Source organism: Melampsora larici-populina (assembly GCF_000204055.1).
Source record: "Melampsora larici-populina 98AG31 unplaced genomic scaffold MELLAscaffold_3, whole genome shotgun sequence".
NCBI lineage: Eukaryota > Fungi > Basidiomycota > Pucciniomycetes > Pucciniales > Melampsoraceae > Melampsora > Melampsora laricis-populina.
The window spans coordinates 2390305-2403547 of NW_006768767.1; the positions used below are offsets into that span (position 1 = coordinate 2390305).

At 40.5% G+C, this 13243-nt stretch overlaps 4 protein-coding genes across 4 annotated transcripts; 1 reads left to right on the top strand and 3 right to left on the bottom strand.

Annotated features, from left to right (window-relative positions):
- Positions 1–3722: 3722 nt before the first annotated feature.
- MELLADRAFT_91014 (uncharacterized protein) lies at positions 3723–4399 on the top strand (the record flags this gene model as incomplete). The annotated part of the gene is made up of 3 exons (XM_007405042.1): positions 3723–3832; positions 3978–4299; positions 4394–4399. The coding sequence occupies 3 exons, from the start codon at positions 3723–3725 to the stop codon at positions 4397–4399; spliced, it is 438 nt and encodes a 145-aa protein (XP_007405104.1).
- A 3535-nt stretch (positions 4400–7934) lies between these two features.
- MELLADRAFT_91015 (uncharacterized protein) lies at positions 7935–9660 on the bottom strand (the record flags this gene model as incomplete). The annotated part of the gene is made up of 7 exons (XM_007405201.1): positions 7935–8474; positions 8547–8654; positions 8730–8810; positions 8902–8957; positions 9040–9098; positions 9185–9446; positions 9543–9660. 7 exons carry the CDS (start codon positions 9658–9660, stop codon positions 7935–7937), a joined length of 1224 nt encoding a protein of 407 aa, XP_007405263.1.
- Positions 9661–9719: 59 nt separating this feature from the next.
- MELLADRAFT_70829 (uncharacterized protein) lies at positions 9720–10553 on the bottom strand (the record flags this gene model as incomplete). The annotated part of the gene is made up of 2 exons (XM_007405200.1): positions 9720–10159; positions 10261–10553. The coding sequence occupies 2 exons, from the start codon at positions 10534–10536 to the stop codon at positions 10046–10048; spliced, it is 390 nt and encodes a 129-aa protein (XP_007405262.1).
- A 949-nt stretch (positions 10554–11502) lies between these two features.
- Positions 11503–12279, bottom strand: MELLADRAFT_91017 (uncharacterized protein; the record flags this gene model as incomplete). The annotated part of the gene is made up of 2 exons (XM_007405199.1): positions 11503–12111; positions 12274–12279. 2 exons carry the CDS (start codon positions 12277–12279, stop codon positions 11503–11505), a joined length of 615 nt encoding a protein of 204 aa, XP_007405261.1.
- Between the last annotated feature and the right edge of the window lie 964 nt (positions 12280–13243).

The following is a 13243-nucleotide window of genomic DNA, read 5'->3' on the forward strand; positions in this document are numbered from 1 at the left end:
TGTGAGGCAGCAGGTGAGGTTTTGGTTCTTTACTCTTATTCAGTGGTTATTCTCGAGCTGAAATGGTGTCTGGTGAAGGTGTATTACTGGTATATCTACCACCGTATTGTCCAGAGCTCAATCCCATCGAGTACTGTTTCTCTGTGATCAAATCACGCTTCAAGAGAACTCGCATCCTCGAGAACGCAAATGAAGATGCAAATTGGCCAATCAGAGAGACAGCAATTGATGCAATCACTCCTGAACTGCTTGCCCCTCTATATGCAAATAGTGGGTATCTATTGCCTCCAGGAATGATGGTCATGGATCTCATGGATCTTGTTTAGAAGTTTTTTCATTTTGAATATTGGGTTTTTATATGATCTTCATGGATCGATCCCATCTCAATTTTTATCGATCGATCGATTCTATTTCAAAGTTGTTTTTGTATTATGCCTTCGTAGCTTGAGTAGTCGTAAATCAATATCGAGTTTTTTATATGATCTTCATGGATCAATCCCAATTCAATCTTTATCAACCAATTGAATCCATTTCAATGTGAAATCTCAAGTCCCAGTTTTTTTATTGACTGATTGACTTTTTTTGAGATCTCGAGTTCCTCACTATCTACTTTTGATTAATTCAACTTTGATCGAGTCAAATATTGGTCAAAATGTTGCTACACTTGCATTAAGATCTTGATTGATCATCAGTACATAAAGAAGACAAAAACAATAAAATACAAGAGAATAAAGAAATTAGACAAAAACAAGACACAGTGTTAAAACCATACACGAGATTTGATACAAAGTAAGAAAAGGAAACCATTTGATTCAAATGAAGTCCTGAAGCGTCCTAAAATCTGAACAATCAAATCAGAGTTTCAAAAGATGATTAGCGAGTCTCCTCAAAATGAAGCTATGACATTGAGATAGATTACCTTTCTAATCCTTGTCAGCAAGATGCTCGTCAAACCAATCAACATTGTCGAGTAAGTCACTGATTATACCAGCTGGAATACCATACCCTAACAGATCGCTTTTGGTGATTGAACCGTCGGTTTTGTGAAAGTTGTGATAGTCTCAAATCCTATGGGGTTTGAAAAGGTCGATGATTTCATTGACTTTGACTGGATCGTTAATTCCAACAAATTTGATGTAGTCTTCCATCGGAGCAGAACCTCTAGGTGGTCTCTGAATGACACCATTGGAAGGTCCCACCACAGCTTGATTATAGGACGTTTGGGTATGTTTTTTCTTGAGGGTGCCTTTCTTACTCTCTTGCAGGCCTCTCGGTGGACTGATCTGTGAAACACCGTGAGTTGTAGGGTTTAACTGAGAAGTTGAAAATTGAGATCAGTCATAAACACTGTGTTATAAAGATCATTGGTACGTACAATTTCTTTGGCCCATTTCTGAGCATTCCCCGGTGACATTAGGACATATCCATCATCATCGCCGGGAATCTCATATACACGGAAAAAACGATCCAAATCATGTCGTACAACACTCTGAGCTTGAAGATCCTTGGCTAAGATATCAATTTCATGACTGTCTGAATCGGACATATTCTGGATGTATAAAGAAAAGAATCAGTGTAAATTGTAGGAAAGTTGACTGGCCACCCACCCCAACATTATTTTGATTTCCAACAGACCATAAGCGGCGAGTTGAGGCTAAAGAAGCGTTCTTACAAGAGAGAAAGCAATCAGCTTGGAGCAGAAAAAGACCGAAAGGAAACTACTCACTCGCTTTTGAGAATCAACTTTCAACACAGGCTTGTCCATCAGTAAATAAAGGCCACCTGTTTGAGATGATACCTTCAATACCTCATGGGCCCAGGCTTGAAATTGTTCTTCACAATGAACCTGATTTCCTCGGGTTTTTGACCAACCTCTTTGCCCTGAGATTGTTGCAATCCATTTGATGCGCTTCTCATCTGAATTAAAGTCGGTCATAATCAGGTCACCTAATTCATTGTCTTTGTTATTACAGTCCCGCTTGACAGTTGCTTGTAGATCGAGAAATGACATTTGATTCGGATTAATTTCTAACAAAATGTTCCCCCTTTTTAGTGTGTAGGTCTTCCATTTTGGATTCCTGCTGTCGCCATGGTTGGTGTAGATGCTGATCTCAAAATCACACTCAAACGATTCGCGCATGATTCCTGAGTTGAAGTGTTGGTGACGTGGCTGATTGGGAGTGTAGTAGGTGGTTGATGGAATTGATGATGGGGGGATTGGGTAGCTGGGCAGAGCTCTTTGGCTCTTCGCTCGGGAGCACCAGAGGATTGCCGGAGATTGGGAATGGGATGGGAATGGGAATGGAAGCTGTACAAATGAATAGCCGTACAAAATATACCCGACACCCAATCCGGTAAGGTACTGTCTTGATACTTCCAGCTAGCGCACTAGGCTGCTGGCTCAAACGCATCCCAAAACACGGTAGATATTTTTCAAAAAACTGCATTAAGCAGAGAAGTGATTATTCCACAACGAAGCATACAAAAGACCAAAAAATGGCCAACCCGACACTCGAGAGTCATATATCACTCCAACACATAAGCAAAAGGGGTTTTCTGCTCGAAGAGTGGCAATAAAGGTAGTCAGAAGCATGATGAGTGATAGCGATATTGTCAATGTGATTATTCCTCTGATCGTATATCACTTCCGCCGTATTTATATCGTGCACACAACTTCATTTCATCCCTTAGATGCAAGGCTTCTACAAACCCAGTCGGGCTAGGCAGATCACACGTTAGTCGTGTCGATTCATCAATTCTGACTGCTTTACAAACTACAGCAGTAGATTGCTCAGCCAGGCCAGGTCATCAACTTGTATCTATAGTACAGGCCATCGACTCGTATCTATTAACTCATAGATTTGTATTTCATTCCAGATGGCACAGCTAGGCCAGGCCAACTCTGCTTGCTCGTATCTATCCATACATATGTAGATTTCAGGATTGTACACATTCTATCTATTACATTTCGGTTTTGATTTCTTTGGTGAAGAACTAGTTTAATTTTTCTTATCAATCGAAATCATCAAATGAAATCTCAGGACTCTGTTCATAGGTTCTTCAGAGTAGGATGTTAACATCGGTCGATATCTATGAAATTTAGTTTTATGTCGCGCCCTTATTGTTGTACCCACCTTGTGATAATGCATTAACAAGATTGACAAAGTACGGTTTTGATGTAGGCCGATGGGAGGAATGTTTACGAAGAAGTTTGCTGTGTACTGCTCAGCAGGAATGCAGAAGTGAGTATGAGTATACTCAACTCATACTCACTCTGTACGGGTTTTGGCCCCGTGGGTGAGTAAGTTGGTGCTCTCGATGGGCACCAACTGAGTTGTCTCAGTATCAGAATACTCACATGTAAGTGTAACATGATTACACAATACTCAAATGTGCCCTGTCCCCGCGCCCTTGACTCACTAGCCCTCTTTCAGCGCCCACAATATTTGGATGAGTATACTCACTTATATACTCATCCAAACAAGGTCACGACAAGTCAACTACGGTAGGATATCCTTCGGCGCCCTAAGATATCGTTGGCTTACGATTGATGACCACCTTCAAGCACTATATCTTTCCCTTTCAGCTTTCATTCAGCCATTCGACACCCAATCCTCTCCTCACACCCAATCCATCAATCAATTTCAACTGTGGACCACGCTCGATCTAACGGTGGCTGGCCAATTAATCGCCAAACAATCCTACGATTGAGGTATTAGCCAATGGCTCAGCAATTGGCATTTCGCCACATTGAGTTATGGCTACCAGCGCTTTCGTGGGTCAACTCCGATATAATGAATATTGGAGATCTTGAATGGGAATTGGACCTTCGGTGAGCAGCAACATTTCTATATTATATATGTTGTCTTCCTTTTCCATCTCCCCCTCAAGTCTTTCTATCCATCGATCTCTGACTTCTGACCTAGATTTATATCTATCCCTGTTACCTTTCTATCTTCCCTTTCTTTCAAAACTAGCCCGTCACACTTTCTCAAACACACCATGCCTAGACCTAGAATTACACCCCAAACTCCTCCAGCAGTGCGATCTCCCTACACCCGTGTGGGAACCGCAGCAGCTCCAACTCCTCGCAATACCTCTAGTGCTCGTCTTACGGCTTTGTCCCGTGAAACTTCGAATGGCACTTTGGCACCTCGAGCGTCCACCACCTCTCGAGCTGTGGGTGGAGCCTCAGGCGTCATTTTGGCTACAAACCATGGGCAAGCCCATCAGTATGGACCTGGACATCTCGTGACGCGCGAGGCCACCAACCAAAAGGTCTATGTTGATGACTCCCCTGTGAGGTCGAATCCCCACCGGTCCGATGTCTACTTGTATTATGATGCAAGTCCTTCTATTTTTGAGTCCGAAATCCTTGTTTATCAATGTTTAGCATTGACATTGACATATAACCCAATTATAGGAACCGGAGGCGGCTCCTGGACCCGCCAATGGAAGTGGCAAAGGTGATGAAGCCAAGGTCTACTACTGTCTTCACTGCCCGTAAGTATTCAACCACCTTGTCCCATCTGATCACCCGGATTTGTCACTGACTAATGATGTTTAAATTTTATTTAACAATGTTAGTGTAGCCCTGACGATCTCTGGTCGTCCAAACTCAAACCTCCATAAGCACCGCCGAAAATGTCCTGGTCTGGCGGTAGCCTGGATGAACCGAGAGCCTGGTAGCATTGCTCCGGACGAGGATCCACTTGCTGCAGCCGAACGCATGAAAGTGCTCCGTAGGCTTCTTATTGGCGTGGTAATATCCAAAAACCTTCCTTTCTCGGTCTTTGAGGGTGTTTTGATGGAGAAAGCTTTACGGGCGATCTGCCCGTCCTTCCCATGGCCTGGTCGAATGACTCTCAAGGCAGATTCGGAAGCCTTATTCTACGAACTGGAAAAACAACTTATCGAAGAGATCTCTCATGTGCCTGGATCTATTTCCACGGCCACCGACTGCTGGACGAGCGCGGATTTTTCTCACACATACATGGCAATTAACGGATTCTTCTTTAACTCTCAGGGCAAGTTTTGCCGACGGCTACTTGCATTCAAGGTCAGTAACTGTCTTTATGTCTCTTGCGTTTATGGTTTTTCCCGATTTCACCTCTTGATCTTACTCAACTGTGTTTTGCTTGCTTTTCCTTTTGTTTCAGACCCTGCAAGGCAAACATACCGGCGAAAATTTGGCTCAAGTCTATTGGAATGCTCTTGAACACGTGGGAGCGGTTCAGAAACATTACTCAGTTACCGGTGACAACGCTTCCTCCAACCGCTCCATGGTGCGTTACTTGAGCAATCGATACGCCGAGTTGGGGACTAGCTGGCCTTTTGCATCCCGGTTTCATGGGTGCATGTGCCATGTAATCAACCTAGTCGCCAAAGATTTCCTCGATGGGATGGGCGAGTTGACTGATGCCGATATCGCTGCTTACGAGGACTCTGGAATGGCCGAACCCCGACAAGCTTTCGAACCGGAAGAACCTATCCTGATGGACCTCGACTCTCAGTCAGAAGAACTCGACCCAACCCAAAACGATTTCGACATTGTCCAAGCAACCTATGACATGGAGGCAGCGCAAGAGTCAGTCGAAACCGAAGCAACTCAAACCCAGCCTGAGGAATCACCCACCGTGGAACCTTCCACCCGTAAGAAGTCGACTGTCGTAAGCCGGATTAGAGCTTTGGATACTCACATCCGCAAGAGTCCTCAAGAACTCGAGGCCTTCATCAAGATCCGAGAAAGCGTAAATGACCCGGAACTTCTCCCTATGAGCTGCCCTCCCACCCGGTGGAACTACTTCTATTATGTAGTGAGTGTTTTTACATTGGCTTCATCGATCAAAATCTCTTCATACTCATGCGCTAACACCAATGCTTGTCTTAACAGGTACAACGGTCTTTGCTTCTCAAAAAATCGCTGACTCTCTACACCGATGACCCAAAACGAAAAAAATTGGCCATCTCGAAAACCGATTGGTCAACTATTGAATACTTGCTTCCAGTGCTTGAGATGTTTGAACGTGCGACACAAATCTTTCAATCCAACGATCCCACAAAACACAAGGTCCTACCGGTGCTCTGGGCAATTCAAAAGGTGTTGCGTAAGCATATGCAAGTGCTTGGCAATTGGGGGATGGCTTGCCGTCGCGCTGAGTTGAAGCTCATCAAGTATTTGGCTTGTGAAGAGGGCAATGCCCAAACTTTGGTGTCTACTCTGCTTGATCCACGTTTTAGGGACAAGATTTTTGAAGGCCACATCGATCGTGACGGGGTGGCCACCTCAGCCAAGAAACAGCTGCGTGATGAGTATAACCTTTGGAAACCCAAAGAAACACCTAGCTCTTCTCAACAATCGACCCCTCCTGCTGAACATGACCCTGAACTCGACAACTTGGACGAGATCTACTCGATTTTGGGCACCACTGCCATTCCGTCGTCCACCAACGCCACTCGGTCACTCGACAAACTTGACCGATACTTCCTTCGGGAAGATCCAGTCCTGCCTGGCGAAACAATTGGCCAATTTTGGACTGTAAGTGTTAGGAGCTCGATTTTGATTTATTTTTGGCATCAAATCAACAACTGACATGATTTTGTTCACTCTGTGTAGCGTATGTCAACCACCGGCGCCCTGCCGGTGTTAGCCCGGATTGCCCTCCAACATCTCACCATAGCCGCAGCAGCGGCCTCGGTTGAACGGGTTTTCTCAATCTCAGGAAACATTGCCGTGCCATCGCGAGGCCGACTTTACACCGATACCATCTGTCACCTTGTCCTTCTCCGTCATTGGCTCGGCAATGACCAGGCTACAGTTGAAGTTGATGCCATGGGTTGAAAGAAGGGTGTCACTTTTGGCTTTGTTTAAATCGGTGAAATTGTCTTCAACTCTTTCATGAAATATCCCCGATCATCATAAGAACCAATTTGTTCCGAATTGTATTTCATGATTTCTTTATTTACCTTATCAAATACCGCCAGTCTTGTAAGCTCTTGACTCTCATAGGGTGGTTGAACTGTGGAGCCAATGAATGATCAAAAGTTATCTTGACAGTCCACATTTATAATGAGGACTGGCAATTTTTTTAAATGTGAGTACTCGCAGTGTACTCGCGGTGAGTACACATCCGAGTGAGTCTACTCATTTGGTGAGTAAACTCACTTTGTTAGTACTCTTCGACCGGGCCATAATGAGTCCCATCCTCCTTGCGTACTCTGCCGAAAATTACCGTGGGAGTATCTGTACTCTATGTGTAAATCTGTACTTCGGTACTCAACTTGAGTACCAAGCCCGGGCGCCCGAGTGAGTGAGTCTGAGTAGACTCACTTCTGCATTCCTGCTGCTCAGTGAGGCTCAGCCTAAACCTCTGTTCTGAAACGTGGCGGTGAGGTCAGGCTCATACAGCCCATTCCCATTCCCGTGAATCCCACCCTCCGGCAGTCCTCCAATTCTCTGCTTCGCTCGAGTAACACCAAAATGAAAGCTCAGAGCTAGAAAAGCCCAAGCCCCGATCATGCACATACCCTCATTAACGGTCCAGCTCACAAATGGGTCCAACCGGCAGCAATTTTTTTTGCTTCGATTGGACAAGCATTTGTGAAGATGCAGTAAACGATCTATAAAAAAATGAACCAATCTATTCTCATCTCATTCTCATTCTCATCTCAAAATCCTTTCAACCCTCAACAATTTTCAACTTAACTTTAAACAAGAAAAAAGTCAATGTATGTAAAAAAAAAAGAAAAATTCATTAAAAGATAGTCAAGTAAGTAATTTAAGTAGTAAAACTAAAACATCTTATTTTCAAACATGATAAAAAAACGAACGAAAAAAAACCAAATCCAAAATTTTTCAAGAGAAAAAAGACTAACAAACAAAACAAAAAAGAAAAAGACCTTCTACATAGAGAGAGAAAAAGAGAGAAAAAGTGTCATTGATTGAGATCCAAACAAGTTTCAAAAGATTCTTCAAATCCCAAAGTATCAGAAGAAGAAGCAGAAGCAGAAGCAGAAGCAGAAGCAGGAGCAGGAGCAGACGGAGAAATTAACAAATTAGAAGGTGGTGAAAGTAACGAAGTAGAAGTAGAAGGTAAAGTAGAAGTACTCTCAAGTTCAAGAACCAAAGACCCAGGCGACAAACAAACCGATCCATCCACCCCCGATTCTTCCAGTACACCCGATTCTTCCTTCCCATCCTTCTCCTTCTCCTTCTCCTTCTCAAGTGTGACCGATAAATTCCCATTCCTAAGAATCGTAGGTTTAATTTCATCATCATCATCATGAGAAAGTGTTCTACGTGATAACCTATACCTAGCCTTCAACCTAGTCACAGCTTTCACAATCGTACTCAAAGACCTTAAACTTTTAAAAGCATATGCGATTTCTAATTCGGTAGGTGGATTGACAGGTGTGACATTTTCTGATGTACTTGGTAATGGATCTTGAGAATGATTAGTCACCCATGGATGTTCCTAAACCCAAACCGAAACCAAAAAAAATCAGAACCAAATGAATGTTCAAGGATGGATTTAGAATTCATTTACTTTGATCTCATGCATTTCGATTCGAGAATCAGGTGATTTATCTAATAACCTTTTCAATAAATCTTCCAGATCCGGATCCAGTCCATCAGGTATAAAAAGTCTATACACCTCACCCAAAAAAAGACATCAAAGTCAACAAATCTATCGAGATTTGGATTATTCAAATAGGAAAATCAAATCTACTAACGGATCCTTCATAATCTTTTCACATAATGCTAATTGGTTCGTATCCTCAAAAGGCAATTTCCCAACCACAAGTGTATACTACCAACCCCCCAAACCCCCCAAAAAAAGAATTAACAAATTAATTTGAAAAAAACCGTGAAAGAAAAAAAAAAGAATTCTTGGAACTTACCAAGGTAACACCCATGGCCCAAATATCTGCTGGTTTTCCTCTTGTTCCACCAGTTGCTATCATACATCGAAAAGGAAAATCAGTTTCGCTTTTCCGGTTTTTGTTTAAATAGGTTTAGGTTTTAAAAGTTTGACTTACAAGCACAAAGTTCAGGAGAAATAAAAGCAGGTGAACCAGCTAATTTTTTGGTAGTATCACTATTATGAAAAAAAAAAATCTCAGACCAATCTAATTACCAAACCAAACAAAGAAAAAAAAAGAAAGAAAAGATCAAACACTCAACTCTCCATCCTTACCAAACTTCTCACTAACTCCAAAATCCACAATCTTACACAAAGGCATCTCGGTTTTTGTAGGATCATCAAAAAACAACACATTATCCGGTTTAATATCCCGATGTAAGATCTCATTAAAATGTAAATACTCAATTCCTAAAACGATTTGTCTAAAGATATTCTTAGATTGGTTGATAGATAAACGAGATGAACTTGGATCTTTTCCTAGTTCTATTGGCATGACTGATCCGTATGGACATAATTCTAAAACTGTTTTAAAAAAAAAAGAAAAAGAAAATCAGATTCATGAAAATCACGAACAAAGTTGAACAAAATAGAGAATGTCATTTGTTTTTGTGAGCTTACCAAAGAATAAACTATCTGTATCTGTATCTATCACTTCGATGAGTGAAACGATATTAGGATGAGCCAATTTTTTCATAATAGCCACTTCAGCCTTCACCAATCCCATTCCATCCGACATAGATCTAACGGGAACTTTAATCGAATGAGCCGAGCCCGAAGCCGAACCCGAAGTGGACCCCGAATCGAGCAAGATATTCGGAGGTCTACGACCTCTAAACCCACCATGACCCATCCTAGAATCCAAAACCCTTGCTCTCTTTCTCATCCTAGATTTACTATACTCTTTAATAGCGTAAAGTTGATGTTCATTCGAACTCAAGTCTTGAGCCAATTCCACTGATCCATAAGACCCTTTTCCAATCGTTTTAATCAACAAATACTGGTTCAATTTTCTTTGTCCTTCTTTGGTTCCATAGGAAGAAATCGATCCATTGAAAGTTTCTTTCACTGGGATCGGTGTCGAAGGTTGTGATGAATGTCTTCGATGGTTAATCAGACTTGAACTAGGTAATTGTAATGGGATTTGATTGGGTTTGGATAAAAGATGATTTGAAAATGATTTTGATGTGGAATGAGTTGAGGGTTGAAAGGAGTTTGGAAAAGATTGAATCGTTGGACTTGGTGAAACAAGATCGCTAGTTGAGATCGGATCATCATATAGAGTTGGAGGTGTAGTAGGTTGTGGTGAATCATCAAAGAGAGATGGAGTGATACTGACAGATGGGATTGAAGAAGTACCGGTATAAGTTCGGGTTGGTGGTGAATGAAACTTGTAGTTTAGATTTTGATGATGATGATGATGAGTAGGTGATTGTGAATGTGATTGTGATGAGTTGAATGAGAATTGATGAGTTGGTGAATCACAAAATGGTGTTAGAGTACCTGAACTCAAGTATGAAGTCGATGTTGATTTTGGATTGGATTTGTCATGACGAGTTTCTTTGATTTCTTGATGTTCAGTTTCATAAATCGATTCTGGTTCTTCATTCATCATCGTTGACTTGACTTGAATCGATGGTTGTTTTGAAGAATAATAAGAAAAAGAAAAGAAAAGAATTGGTTTGGTTTGTCCGTTGGAAGCGTCAGTGCAATGTCCGTTTAATATGTTTTACAGAATCCAAATTTGATTTAAATTTTTTAAGTTTCGATCGAAGAATACAATTTGTTAACTTTAACTTTCAAAAGACCCTGCGCCACCACATCCAAAGTCAGCTGGATATGGATGGGAATCGGGATAGGATGAGGACGGCCGGATGAAGAGAAAGAGGGGTAAACTTTTGATTCCCTCGGTATCAATTGTAGTCAAGATCATGAGACTCACAACGAAGTCAGTTCTATGCTTATCAACCAGTCACCTCTAAGTTACAACACACTTAAATTCACAGCACTCAATCAAACTCATTTCTCACAGCAACTGTGTATTCAGCTTAATCAAGCCCAGCAAATCTGGTAAACAAACAAATCAAAATTTCACATTCTCTCAACAATTTTCAAAAATGTGAATTTCATGCATGCAAGTTGAAGCAGGCTAGCAAATTGCAACACAAGCAATCACATTTTTTAACTTGCATAATCTTTTATTCTAACTACGAGAGAAAAAACTTGAAAATGAAAATTATGAACCGATTCTTTAATAAATCAAATAACAATTTTTGAAACTGGATACGATAGGGAATCAAGGAAAAACAATTAAAGAAACCTCATAAACCTCACTAACCACGCATACAAAAAAATACTTCAAGTATGTTGTATGTGAAGAGACAAGAAAGAAAAAAAATCACAAGACCAACATCACGATCAAATCGGACCAACTTCGGATCAACCAATCAAAAAATCAGCTAATCAAGAAATTAAGAACAAGAAATTAAGAAAACGAGAAATTAAGAAAACGAGAAATTAAGAAAACAAGAAATTAAGAAATCAACCGAGCAAGAAACCAACTGATCAAGAAACCAACCAATCAAATAGGTTGAGCATACTGTTCTTTAAGTTCAGAAGGATTATAATCAGTAGTAGCATTCCAATTCCCATCTCCATCACTACCAGTCCCATTTACCGCATCATCAGGTGCAAAAGGATCATCACTATCACTATCACTCTCAGGAGTATCATCAGTAGCATTAAGAGCCAAAGTACTAGTAGAGTTCCAGTCTTCAGTAGTCGATCCGTTCAAAGGTAAACTAGAGTTCCAATCCATTAAACCAGTCATGTTAGATCCATTAAAAGGTAAAGAAGAGTTCCAGTCCATCAAACCCGTCATGTTAGATCCATTAAAAGGTAAAGAAGAGTTCCATTCCATTAAGCCAGTAAGACTAGACCCATTAAAAGGTAAAGAAGAGTTCCACCCCATCAAACCCGTCATATTAGACCCATTAAAAGGTAAAGAAGAGTTCCAATCCATTAAACCCGTCATATTAGACCCATTAAAAGGTAAACTACAGTTCCAATCACTAGTACTGATATTAGTCACATCAAAAGGTAAACTACAATTCCAATCTACTTTACTCGAATTACCATTAGTAGTATTATGTGGTAAACTAGAATTAAATTTTCCAGAGTGGGTATGGTTCTTGTGTTTACGTCGAGGAAGGTGTACACGTGAATGGTTTAGAACTTTTGGGTTTACTTTTTTTGGTTGATGATGATCTATCAAAACCCAAACAAAAACAAAAAAAAAAAGAATTAGATAAAGCATTGATTTTGAACGGATTCAAGGTGATGGAAAACTTACGATCATGAGTTTTGTTATGATGATGAGTAGTATTTGAACTTTTTGGAAAAGAAACGTTCTGATGATCTGTTTGATTCTCTATGATTTGGTAATCTTTTGAAAAGTTTTGTGGTACATAAACAGATAAACAAAATGTAAAAGAAATCATCCATAAGATTAATGAACTTGTAAGACGATTCATTTTGATTCTATTCAAGAAGTATAACGAAAAGAAAAGCAAATCAAACAATCAATTTTTTTCTATAGATAAGACGATTCAATGAATGGATAAAGTGAAGATGGATGGGCAAAATAAAAAGAGGACAGAAGTGATGGAAGACTTTTATAGTACAAAAACCAGTTCATGAACCATTTTTTCAACTTAGATATCTTTCTTCGTAAAAGAAAAAAATCCAGTTAAAGAAGATCTACCAGAACCAAAAAGACTCTCAAAATAAAAAACCAATCAACAGGAATCCACCAATCCAAGAAGTTTACTGATCGATCAACCAAAAACCGACTTCCCAAATTTTTCACAACCAAGACTTCAAAGATTTCAGATCTCTGAACCCACAACCCGATGATCACTGAAAACTTGAAGGTCAAGGTTAGATATCTTAGATGAGACTTTTAACGAATATCAAACTTAAGCGTACATGTATCAAGATCCATTCCGAGACCAATTATTCTGATCCATCACTCAGACTGGATTCCAACGATTCCCATAACCGAGTTTCCAACTCATCAACTAACATATCCGATCTCAAAATTAAACGTTTTGCTTGCTGATCATGGTCCAAGAGTCTTTCACAAGTTCATCAGAAACTAGTTTTTGACTTTTTATCTATGAAATCTTTGACTAACAGATCAGGTTTTTCTTACACAGAGCTTTCGTCTCAGAGTAGAAACCGTGCACCGAGTTTACCTCAAAGTTCAAACGTTCAAACCGAGTTCATTCTGGAAAAAAACCATAGGTTTTTTGTAAAATAAA